This window comes from Pseudopipra pipra, chromosome 3 (assembly GCF_036250125.1).
Source record: "Pseudopipra pipra isolate bDixPip1 chromosome 3, bDixPip1.hap1, whole genome shotgun sequence".
NCBI classification, from domain to species: Eukaryota; Metazoa; Chordata; class Aves; order Passeriformes; family Pipridae; genus Pseudopipra; species Pseudopipra pipra.
This window is the reverse complement of record NC_087551.1, coordinates 57,132,743-57,145,881: the sequence shown is the minus strand read 5'-3', so window position 1 is coordinate 57,145,881 and position 13,139 is coordinate 57,132,743. Positions and strand designations below refer to the sequence as shown.

The following is a 13,139-nucleotide window of genomic DNA, read 5'->3' as shown; positions in this document are numbered from 1 at the left end:
TGATGACTGCCATGTGGATGATAACTGCCATGTCAGCATAGTTGTTTAGACATATTCACCCTGATTAAAGAGAATGGAAGCAAAAGCCCAGAATGCTGATGCTTAAAGGAAATTCCAACATTTCAAGTGTTCATACTTTTCACTAAAATCATGCAAGGCCATGGGCAGGCAAAGCATATAACTTAAACAAATGCTGCTTCTTACTTACCCATAAACACAGAACGGAATTACAGAAGACTTCAAGAATAACAGAAGCTTAGATTTTTCTTAAACAAGGATATCTGTGAATATTCAAAGCTTTTAATTATTATTTTAAAAGGCATGAAAATATTTTTGCAAATCAGCTTTTAAAAAAAAAGAATCATCATTCTGTGCAAGTCTTGGTCTGCAGCTCCTGTAAGCTTATCAGTATAAGGAAATTTAAGTTTTCTGTAGTCTTACCTGAGTGTCTTAAGTAGTGTAATGAATCCTGTCATTCCGGGATTCATTACAACAAAGTCTTTCACAGCTTCACTGCATTATAATCCTTACTGAAGATAAATTGGCAAATAAATTTATTCATTTAAAGCAAAAAAATATGTGTGTTTCTCCACAGCACCAGACCTTGTGCATTGTATATGCTTTGACAATGTCTTTTAAACAAACTTCATTTTCAGATGAAAAAGCAACATTACTCTGAACAGCAAGGACAACTTGTTCTTTTACAAGCAGGAAGCAAGTTTGTTCTTCTCTTTAGTCATCTAAATGCCAAAAATATACCCCCCTATCTAAATCTACCTGCAATATGCAGGGACTAGAAATCTATTTTACACAGAAACAAAACTAGTTACTTCCCCAACAAGTGCCTGCATCCAGAAATGGCCCTGCCCATCCACTCTCTCTACAGATAAAGTCACAAGAGATTTGTTAACTTGAAACACATTTACAAAAAGCATTCATTACCTGCTGCTTCCTTGGAGGAACATCTCCTAAGTAGCTCAGTTTTCCATAAAGGAACCTGAACTTTCTCCATTCTTCACTATCCAGGGGCTTCCAATATCCCAGTAAGGATTTCATCATCCTGGTGATCACAGAGCCATTTCGGTGTTTAAACCATCTGTACCACAGGATTCCTTTATTCAAACTAATCCAATTCAATCTCATTTGTGTCTTTACAGTCGTCTATATATTTTTCATCCATGCAGATAACTGTACATCTGTACCAGCTACTAAACATCAGTAATTCACACATTTTCAGTGCTCTCCCAGCCCCTTTCTAAATCTCAAACCCTAACCAGTTTCACATTACTCCATGATGTGCCAGGTAAGCATCGGTCTCATTTCACAGCTGAAGATATAGATATAGAAAAGTTTACTGACTTTTTTAAACTGAGGGGAAAAAAGAAAAAGACTTTTGAGTTAACACTTGTGATAAAAATAACACAGTAAGGGATAAGAACTGTTTAAGACTGTCAGTGCTGTGCTTCTGAAACTTGAAGTTAATACAATATTATCTTTATGTTTAGCAAAGTATTGTTTTGAAAGCGCTCAATAAGCCCAACTTTGATCACAAAAAGGCCATATGCTATTAAAGCAGATTTTAAAAACAAAAATGGAGATGTATAGGACTGACATTGGTAAATAGTCAAAAGGAGGTCACATGTAAAAACAAAGGGGAAAAAAAAGTCTGTAATTCTTCACACAATCATCCATTCCATCTAAATTGTACTATTAACCTGTGCTACTAAAAAAAAAAAAGTTGGAAATCTACTTATCAAAAGGGGAATGTCTTGCTTTATATAACCAGAAACAGGGCAATTAAAGTACATATTATATTTGATATGAAAAAGAATTAAAGAAGAGAAAAAGAAACTGGTAGCAGATCTAATTTCACACTCAGGGGATTACAATGTAGAGAATACACACAAGCATTCTTCACTGACAACAGTGCTGTGAAATGCTCAGTAGATTGCTGGCACTCACAGGATTTAAAAGATTTAATGTTCTGCTTCGTTACTTCACAGCATGCAGAAGTTTTGAGGATGCTGGAATACTGAGCAGCTTAGCAAGGAAGAAAAGCAGAAGAAAAGGGTCTCAACAAACTTACAAGATCTTGATAGACATTATTTGACAGCATTTTACTGTGCTTAAATTGTGGAAATTAAAAACCAGAGTGCTTCTATTCCCTTAGCTGCGTAATCAAGGCCATGTAGTGGGTGCCATTCTCACTGGCCCAAAAGTAGCCTGTACATGCACCAACGTCCTAGTTTTACTTAACCTAATAAAAAGAAACTTCAATCCTTTCCTCTTGTAAGGAATAACACCTCCTTCCTTAAAAAAACATAAAGACTTGCAAGAGCAAAAAAAACCCAGAAACAAATTTGAAAAACTTAGACCTGGAGTAGCTGAATTAGCAATTTTATTTACATCTGAATACAGGTCATTTCTCATCCTGGAATTCCAGGAGTAGAAAGCAAATGCATGCTGTCCCATGGTCAGCACTGAGGTGGACCATTGCTTCACAATGTAAGCATCATAGTTAGGGCAAAGTATCTTAGCAAGCTGCAGTAATTTCTCCCTTTTCTCCCCTGTGCAGCCAAGCAGGAGCAACCCTGCGGGGTAGGTGACAGTACTACAATAGCTAATCCCAACAAGTGAAATTCTAAGCGAGGAAATGTGCTCTGAAAATGCAATATGTATTCTAAGAGAATGAGACTCCTGAGAAAACAGAAAGCCTCAATAATTAGTCTTCGGGATGAGAAGGTAGCTCTTTTGCCTAAGAAGTCTTTTCAAATCTTGGGTATTTAGTTTAGCTCAAAGAAAACAAGCTTTTTTGTTAAGCAAATATCTAAGCATCTGGAAATTTTAGAGGCACACATACAACTTCAACAAAAACTAACTTCAAACAACTGAAGGTTGTGTTTGAGGTGCCCTCTGAATTATCTGCATAACACTAAAGGGTTTGTGGTTGTTCTTACACCTTTTATGAAGAAACATTTGGGGGGAAAGGTTTTGTTCCTCTTGTTCTGTTTAGAAAGAGCTTGAGGGGAAAGTCGAAATCCACACAAAATACACCTCCCCTGCCCTTCCCTTCTTGCGGTGCCTCCTGGGGTGTACTGCAAGCCTCCCCCAGAGCAGAAGAGCAGCGATGGGCCTGATACATGAGCACAGCCTGAACGCCTCAGGGGAAGCCCCTACCCTCCTTATGCTTTATCTCCCCTTGGTAACTATTGCACCAAGACCTGCCCTGACACACTTCTTCCCGTTTTCATTTCTAAAGAAACCCACCTGGGTCAGGAAGAGCCCATCCCAGGAGGAGACAGCATGGTGGCTCCTCAAGGATCGTGCATGGAAATGAAAATGTTTTCTGTCTTGTGCCTCTTCAAAAGTTACCAGAGAGCTGTTAGCTCTCTGTTAGCAGAGAGCTGGTCGCTGACCTTACATTGTCTAGAGCAGTCCCAACCACAGCACAAATAGACATTAAATTAACCACATTCACTTTGTTTAAAGCATACACAAACAGTGGAATCATCTGAAGCAATGCACAGTAACATCTAAGCAGGCAGTAAGTCAATGACTTTTAACTTGCTGGTGTGCTCTGACACCATCTCCTTAACACTCAAAGCAAGAGCAGTACTTCTATTTGAACAATTGCTGTTCCTCACCACTTCATCCCTGCCATGTCTTTCCCCACTAGTTATACCCAGCAAGGATGTGACACTGATGAAAAAAGCCTGATCTTTTTCCTTTTTTCCTTTTCTGTGACGGCGTACACTCTGGCTCACAGCAGAGTTGCACAGCTCACAGAGCTGCAATGGCACAACCAGCCCATGGTACAAGGCAGTGTGTCAGGTGAAATGACAGGAGGTGGAAGGGGAAGGACAGCCGATGCATTTGAAACCACCATAATTATACAACTTTATGGTGATATAGGCAGCTTTACCTGTGCTCTATCACCACGTCACCATGCCTCTACGTAGCACAGAGAGCTCAAGGGACCTATGTTGACAACTGGAATTTCTATAGCTGACTTACTCATCTAAAATAATTCGGACTGCATTTCTACAAACAGGATCATGTTCTCTCACTCCCAAGTCTTACTGAACACCATCACCCACCTCCTAACCCTATCAAATTTTTCCAAATACTAGGAAAAGACACAAGGTTAGCAAAGGGTATTCATACTCAGCAGCTTCCATAGATAAAACATAGGAAGCAAAAGGAAGACAGAATTGAAGAAGCAGCAAAACAGGATTCCCTAAGCAGGTCTAGCTAATACGAAGTTTGAAATATCCAGCTCTATTTTACTTTATATTATATCCCAAATGAAAATGTTCGTACAGCAAGTACAGCAGTGCATGTAAGCAATAATTGCTTTGAAAGGAACAGTAATATGCAAGATGAGAATTAATGCTGAGGCCAAGACAGAATAGGAAGAGCTCATCAGCAAAAGAAAGATATTTGAATTAAAAAGTGTACATTAGTAAGGAAAGGTCATGTCAGCGTATGTATTTTCATCAAGTATAAGGCAGCTCTAAATGAAGTATGAAGCAGCAGCTATTTACAGGACATTATTAGAGCCATACAATATAGTGTTTCATTTTGAAAGCTTACTGGACTTAAACTAGACTGGATAGACAAAGTAGAAGGTTAGTTATTATTTAAGCAGCACTCATCTCAGAAGGATATTAAGTTTCTAGCCTGATGCTGCTTACTCATAACAAAGTCTAATTACTTCATAACAAGCACACCCAATGAGACTAGTCAAAGAATAAGACAGGATCCACTGTACGTCAGGTTTGGCAGCTCCCTGATGAAGTGCTCCAGAGGAAACAAACTATTCGGCCAGTTAATAGAGGAAACTACTTAACATGGAAGCCGGGGGAGAAGTGATTTAACTTGCTCACCGCCACAGCAGTCACTGCCAGGGCCAGAAGCAGGACTTGAGAGCTTCGCAGTTTCCACATACGTACACAAGATCATGAGATCTTCTCATGGAAAATGATCACCTTCAGCAGATCTTTAATTTCATTATTTACAGCTTTCATAAAAAGTTACTGAATCACTTGTTTTTATTACACCGGTAATCGCATAGGGACTTCAGTTATATATATGTCACTGTCCTCTGTTCTATTAGAGGAACGTACATGTCTGCAGCTATAATAAAATGCAGAAAGGCAATAAAGGAAAAGTAACCGGTGAAGAAACTCAGGACTAAATGACTGTTGTTTTCAAGCTCCACCTCCCATCACGAGACAAACATCATGTAGTAAACCAGTTCTGCGTATCAGCTTGGCATACCATAATGCACACAAAACACACCCATTCGTCTGGTATCTCTTCTTCAAAACACTGAATATTCAATGCCAGCAATATCAACCTAGACAGCAGTTTCACTCCAAGAGCTGTCTCTTGGTTTTGAGTTGGGCTCTCTGCTTCACTCTTCAAACTACACTCTGCATTACCTGAAGAGTACTACTGATCATAGTCCCTGCTCAAAGCATCTTAATTCAATCTGGCCAGACAACTAAGTGGCTGAGAGGTGCCTCTGTTACAGGATGTTCACATTTGGAACCACTGAACACTGCAATGCTACTGGTAATGCAGTGGAAGACAGTGACACATCACCCAGAAACTGTACCAAACTGACTAAATGTGGATTCTTTTCTACATAACTTTCATGTGCTCTATTTATATGAAGTTGCATTCATGTTCTGACTGCACATGGATGTGGTTACACAATGAGGTTAAGTAAAAGATTTTAAATATTTATATTTCGATTTACAGTATTACGATTGAGCCAGTATACTCACATTTCACACAGTTTACATTCCTCCTTCTTTCATTTTTCCATACTTCCACCTGAATTACAATCACCTGAGCTCCCATCAGCCCTGTGCACAGCTTTGTGCCATGAGCTCTCTCCTTAGCCAGGAATGCTTTCCCCTCTTACTGAAAGGATGGGATCTAACCAGAGCCCAGCTACCAACATCGCCCTGCTTTGTGGCAGGCTGAGTCCATTCAGCAGAGAGCTACCATAAGTACAATTAATACAATCTCAGTTACTACAGGCATAAGATTTGTCATCTGGTTAGTCAACATGCAATGTCTCTGCTGCCTGTCAGACAAAACCAGACTTCCTTGAGCTGCGCAGACTCAGGTATGGACTTGAACCCGACTGCACTTGAGGGCTGGTGATTTATAGGGACAAGTCTGTGTTGTGTGCATAACAAGCTATGTATAATTTGTTGCAACAGTTGAATGATGGCCTGGATAAAGTGAATATCCACAGCCGTTTTGTTCCTGATGTATCGCAGCACTAGCACAGTCTCAAAACATCCAGGGAGTCAAATACCTGTGTTTTTGAAAAATAACAAAAAGAAATCATGAAGGGTGGAAGAGATGGGGATGAGAGTAGAGCACAGCACAATCCTCCACTGAAAAATTACAGCTCATATCTCTCCACTAAAACATTCAAACCATCTACATCAATGATACCCATTTGATCTATCACAAACATATACTTGTTTTTTAAATGCCTTGAAAGCCATTTCATCAGCACAGAGCAGCCAGCAGGCCATGTGCACACGTGGTCCTCCCATACTGAAGCTTGTCCCACAGCCCACCACCCAGAAGAAGGATGAAGATGAACCAGTGCAGGCATCGGCCACAGTGCAGGCAAGGGGCAACAGCAGCTTCCCACACAGAGCATGCTTCCCATCCTTTTTGCCAGGTCTCCTGAAATGCTTGATCTCCATGCATTAAGCAAAGGGGAAATTGCAATCATGCATATACAAAATGAGCCAAAGCCTAACATGACAATTTTGGATGCATACTAACTGGTGAATTAGACATTTTTCCACCTCTCACCTCTTTCCTCTGTTAACTGAGAAGTCAGACTAATCCCTTTCCTTTGAAACTGTAATATTGAGATGAGAAGTGTAAAAGCAAACTTGGTCTTTAATTCTAAATTCTACATGTATTTTGGTTACAGTCTTAATAAGAGCCTGCTCAAGGTCCTTTGGTCATTTCCTTTCCTCTTCTCTTGCTTTGTTCAAATTACTATGTATGATTTTATACAACTGAGCTGTTTCAAACATCGAAACCTGAATGCAGTAAGAATCAGACTGATACCAGTTCTTACAGCTAAGGCCTCCCCAACACATGCAGAAACCTGCAATTTTTTTTACTTGCCAGTCCTAGCAATGCTGCAGATACCTCTACGTGGTTTTAGGCATACACTGAAGTGCTACTCCTCAGTGAGCTCGGAATAACAGAAGAAATGAAGGAAAAGGATAAAAAGCAGGGTAGCCATTATATCACTGCATCCATTTTTCAGGATGCAGTCCTAAGGAAAAGCATCAGCAGGTTCATCCATCGGCAGGGACAGCCAGTTGGGATTCCTGCCTCACTCAAGAGGAAGAACTTCAAAAAGCACACACAACTGGTTCTCAGGCTCTTCAAAGAGTTCTAGAAGCAGGAAAATACCAGACTACAACATATTCAAAACCCAGTAATAACAGTGGCAGCTTCTGCCACCATCTCACATCAGAGATGTATCTGCAACCAACCCCAGCAGCAAACTGAGATAACAAACCAGTATAATCAGTCCACAGAAAAAACTGAAGTCAAGAACAGGGAGGATGGAGGTGTCTTCCAAAGTATTTAAATTTAACTATTTTGGCCAACTACTGTACTGGAAATTTTAAAGACTAACTTGAGGTGAGGTAGGGGTTGCAAAGAAGTAGAAAAATGCTTATTTTTGATCAGCGTTGTCAGATGTGTTCTTCAACTTGTACCTCTGCTTCTCTGGTGAAGAAGAAAGTAAGCTATAAAGGGGTTGCCAAGCTTCCAAGCAGAAAAAAAAAAAAAAAAAAAAAAAAGGAAAATCAGCAAGCAGGTAAATGTCTCAAAGACACAGCTTCAAAAGGAACTGAGTGCCAACACCATTAATTGGAGAGACTGCCTGCATAAATCCATCCATATTTGAATGTGCTAGTTTTCCCAAAGCTTACAAATGAATCAAAGGCTATTTCATACCTCAAGGAAAGGGAAGAGGTCTGAATGAAGCAGAGGCAAAAAAACAATAATCAGCATGACTGTGCCAGTGACAAGAGGACAAGCTGACCCCCACTCAGTCATGCTGTAAGTTCATGACATAATTTCATCCACCAGAGCCTCCATGGTAGTGCCTGACTGAAATGCTGCTGCCCCACACTCTACAGCGATGCCAGCATGTCTGTTTACACAGCCACGCTGAGAGTGAGATCTGGCTTCACTGAGCAAAACAAAAACCACAAAACATGCTGGGGTTTTTTGCATTTTTAAACCAGAACCAGTCCCCGCTCTGGGTCACATGAGAGCTGTACGGCTGCGCTGGAACAACCGGTGTGCACAGGGGTTGGAACAAGGGATATGAATTCATCTTGTAAAAAACACAGTTAAAGCCAGTTCTCTCTGCCAGAGACAGATTTATCTAGGCTTAGAGGAATTTAAAAATGAGCAAGTAAACCCTATCCACATAAGCCTTTTTGGAGAAAAAGCTACATCTCATGCAGTATCATATTGTGTATCCAAAAGATGCTGACTCTCTGTCACTGATGATGTCTGCTGTCACTAGACTGCAGAAGGGAGTCCCCTACAGAGTGTAAGATATGAGCTACCCACTGAAGGAACTGCCTGTGGCTGGCACACCCAGGCTGCAAGCCCAATTTTAGGTCACAAAAGGACAAACTGTGACATGGCATCCCAAGAGAGGTAACCGCCCAAGGCTTGTCACCTGTGCTCCTGAACAGCCACATGCAGGAAAACACACATAGAAGAGCTTTACTTGCAAAACCCAAACCTCTTGTGTTCCAGTGTATGTAACACTGACATTCAAACAAAGCTTTGAATTCAAGGAAAAAATGTAGTTGCTGAAACACTTGTGTTATAAGCAGGGTTGTGAGGGCAGTTAAATGCCTAGGTTTTTTTATTCCATATCACTTTCAAATCCCCTGAACCCAATTTACTTCAACTTTTAAAAAGAAAAAAATTGTTAATTTATTTGCGTTACTTTCACAATCTCTAAGTTTTGTTTCATTCATACATTCACAACTGTTTAAATTATCTTCGATTTGAGAAACTGAATTCTCATTTGTAAGGCAAACAGCATTCATGCCCAAGGAAAAGTAAAGTACTCATCACTTCTATTAAAATACAAATACCTTTCAATCTTTTCAAATGCTTGCTTCCTGTTCCCCTGGGTTTTAACCCTTCTGCAGAGTTATTACAGCATACTCTAACAGACCTTTTCCATCACCAGAGTGAGAAAACATTTAGATGTGAACTCCTGCTTTGAAAGAGAACAGAAAAATGTGGCAGGGTTCTGCAGAATGTAAAAGAAGCCTCATGTGCAGTAAATATCACGTGTGCAACAATGCAGCAGAGGAAAGTAGCAAGAGTCACTGGTTTGACTAATTCTTGCACAGATAAATTTTGGAGAATAAAATAACCATGTAGAAAACTCACGTACACTGAAAAAAACAGTTTAAAAAAGGTAGCAGGCCTTGTTTTGTGCCCCCTGTCCTGGCAAACCTCACAATTACATAGACAAGAAAAGGTATTTTATACCTTTTATTAGCAGAGATTCCCAAATGCACCTATGTAATCCATATTCCACTTACTTTTATAAATTACTAATTTGGAAAATTAATATATACAGACCTGAAAGTTTAACCAAACAGCAACTCCAATAAATATCTTAACCAAAGCTAATACTAACACACAGAAGCTTTCAGCTCGCTTAGAGCTCATGAAGCTTGATCTATAGCTCTTCAGGTCTCTGGCAGTATACTGTGGCATGCAGATCAAAAAAATTCATCAAGATTTGGAAGTACATCCCAATGATGTTTATTTATGTGGAAATTGGTGTACGTAGTAAAACTCACACAAAATGTATTTTATCAATTCTCCCTGCTACATTCCCCATGTTAATAAATTAACATTTACTTCTATTTAGCAGCTATTTTCTTCTCTATTAATATTTCATTAAAATTAGCCCCCAAGAGAAGATTATAAGTTTCTAATACTGCGTTTTCTTCAGCTCTGACAACAGAGAGAGAACCTTTGGCTCCCTGGAATTACACCAGCACAAAAATACACTGCAGAGGCCACAAGAAACTACTGTTGCTCATGAAATCTTCTCAAAGTGTACAGCACATACCATGTTCAGAACAGTTACTGTGTTTTTGTAGAAAGATGCATTTGATGTAAATCTAGCAAAATTAACTGGTTATAGCACTTGAAGAACAAAAGGAATGTAACAGAAAGATGATTTTTTCCCGCATCTTAGACACCATGGGCTGATGCAGTGCCACCTTTACTGGAAGCCCTGCCTATTTGGTAAAAAGTGTTAGTGCTAGAAAATTCCTCATAGTGAGGATGCAAACTCCACAGGCTTGATCAAGAGCTGTATGGCAGACACACATTGATAAAGCCACTATGTCCAGCTTCAGAGCTGATAACATTTGAGTTTCTTTCTGCACTAAGTTTTTGCTGAGTATGTGGCCTCTCTAAGTGCTTCTAGCATTGCATCTTGAAATGATGCAAATAAATTGCAAATTTGACATTTCCATAGACATGGCATTGTACAAGTAATGCCAGGAAAACCCAACTTACTACAGAAAAATGTTACTCAAGTTCAAATATTTTGTAGTTATTTTTCTCTTTTGAAAAGAATTAAAGTTTGTATTTCTCACATATATTGCAGACTACAAACTCTTAGAGAAGTAGAACAGACTGAAGTGTACTTACAAAACGTTTCTCTTTTATGATGAAAAATATTTTTATCTTTTGTTAATTTTTAGTTTTCAAACATATTTCTATGAGAGATGATCAGCTCAGACATGTGTTATTGAGCCTGGTATAGAGATTACTAGATGAAATTCCAGGAGATGTGCAGGTATAACTGACCATTCATGAAGGCTTTGCTCTGTAAAAGCTTGGTATGAAACTACAGACTCGAGCAGAACAGAGAAACAGGCTACTCCAATTTTGCTTCCAGATCATAATTTGGAGCTTATGCTCATCCTAAAACTGGCCCTACCCCTTTACTTTAATGTTGGTGCCAGAATTGCTGTCTTTCACCTGTGTCACTCCCATGGAAAACTCCCACTAGGAGACTCCAACCCAAGCTGTATAAACAAACAATAAAAAATATTTTCTCAAAGTCACTTAAAGCCTTGAGAGAAAATAAAACAAATGAGGATAAATAAAATGGTGGGGTTGATGGAAAGAAGGAATGGAAATAGAGAAGACATGCAGCTTCACAGTACTATTATAAGTATGGTTAATTGGAATGGAGCCTATGGACTTGCATTGTTTATTTTGAGTTACAAGATATAAATAAAATGCTGCAACTTAAACAACTATTTCCTTACTCATTAGACTCAGGTATGTATTAAACCTTTATATATTAAAATGATGAATAATTCTGCATATATCACTCAGCAAAAGCTCGTGCATGCTATATAACACGAAAGAAAAGGGAAAGGCATTCAATGACTAAACATTAGAACTGGCAAGGATGACAGCGAAGCAATCACTTCACTGACAAGTAAAGTTAATACACAATACTGACAAAAGTGGGACAAACTACTTGAGCATCAGAAGGCAGCAAAGGCTGGAAGAACAGGATAGTAGCAAATATTTGGAAACACTGATGTGCCTACTGCTGAAGAGCAACGATGGCAAGGGCATGGTTTTGCAAGGAGCTATGGTTGGCTGCAACTCTCTCTCCTGGCCCGACGGCTGAACAGCAGGGTCTGCAAGGAAATAGCACAGACAAAAGGGAATATAAGGCAAAAGCACAGTAGACAGTGAACCGGAAAATGCTATCCAGCCAAAGTTCACTCTTTCTAAAACAATTACCAAAAACTTTCTGGGTGTTCATCTTAATGGAAGCAGAGGGATTTTTTTATCAGTCAGTGTAATGACAGGACAAGAGAAAATGGGTTTAAACTGAAAGAGGGTAGGTTTAGATTGGATATTAGGAAGAAACTCTTTACTGTGAGGGTGGTGAGGCACTGGAACACGTTGCCCAGAGACGTTGTTGACACCCCATCCCTGAAATTGTTCAAGGCCAGGTTGGATGAGGCTTTGAGCAACCTGGTCTAGTACAAGGTGTTCCAGCCCACGGCCAGGAGTTTGGAACTAGATGGTGCCTTTAAGGTCCCTCCCAGCCCTAGCCATTCTACGATTCTATGAAATCCAAGTGTGCAAATACATTAAATACCTACACAATGTAGGAAAGCAGTCAGAAATGCAAAAGTTTAGGCACATGTTAATTGTGAAGTAGGAAAATAGCAAATATGGACAGATTTAATGCTTTTAAGGAAGACAGATACCTTTGCAGAGGACAAATTTCCAAGAGTCACAATGATATCTGGCTTGATTTTTTTACTGTCATGCCATTTAGTATAATAAATTCTGGTTAAGAATTTATGTAAAAATTGGAGCAAGTGACAGAGAAGTAAACTATTCCTGAATTTATAAAATGAGCATGAAAATATTCTGCCCTATTTACATCTTTATTACAGTGAAACCTCAAAGTAGATTGAGGATAAAATTTTTTAAATAAGTTTCATGATAAAGCAGCACTTAATAGATAAGCTTTGGAAAATCTTGCTGTCAAGGCATTAACCTACAGCTGAGAGCTCAAGGCAGGAACTCCCTAAACTCTGTGGTAGTTCCTTCCTCAGACACCAAAACTCACATCACGTTTCTGACGATTTGTAGCAGTTAGTAGAAGTCAGACAAGTAAAGTTACTCCTATCTCCACCCACACATCCTATCCCAAGACAAAGGTTGTCCATTTGCACATGTAGTTTTCCTCCCAGAAACCAGAGTCTGTTTACCTTGGTATATGCCCAGTTAAAATGTCTAGATTGCAACATGGGAGCAAGTGGAATTGCTTGCCACTTGTAGCCTCTCCCTGAAACACTGTTTTCAGTTTCCATATAGTTTCCCCTCACAAGAGCCAGCCAACTGCACTAGGAAATCAGTCCAACAGACCCAAGACTGAACGTGTATGAACACACTCATCAAACCAGGTTCCAGCTGCACAAGCTAAGGCCAACTGCTCCTTGTTGCTATATCCACAACTCAGCATAAGGAAGTCT

The 13,139-nt window shown here is 39.5% G+C and overlaps 1 protein-coding gene and 1 long non-coding RNA gene across 8 annotated transcripts in view; both read right to left on the bottom strand.

The window, feature by feature from the left end:
• NHSL1 (NHS like 1) overlaps window positions 1–13,139 on the bottom strand; it is a 182,395-nt gene that overhangs the window by 131,358 nt on the left and 37,898 nt on the right. The window contains exon 1 of one of the 7 annotated variants that reach the window (XM_064649340.1): window positions 11,691–11,770. The exons of the other annotated variants lie outside the window; for them this stretch is intronic. Coding sequence (XP_064505410.1) covers window positions 11,691–11,718 — 28 coding nt within the window. The 5' untranslated portion in view covers window positions 11,719–11,770. Of the gene's footprint in view, window positions 1–11,690; window positions 11,771–13,139 lie in introns of those variants that run through there. 7 annotated transcript variants of the gene reach the window in all.
• On the bottom strand, window positions 1,100–10,734 carry LOC135411590 (uncharacterized). Its single transcript, XR_010429219.1, has 2 exons — window positions 8,568–10,734; window positions 1,100–6,334 (listed from the first exon to the last, which is right to left on the bottom strand). It is a non-coding gene; the product is annotated as an uncharacterized LOC135411590 (long non-coding RNA).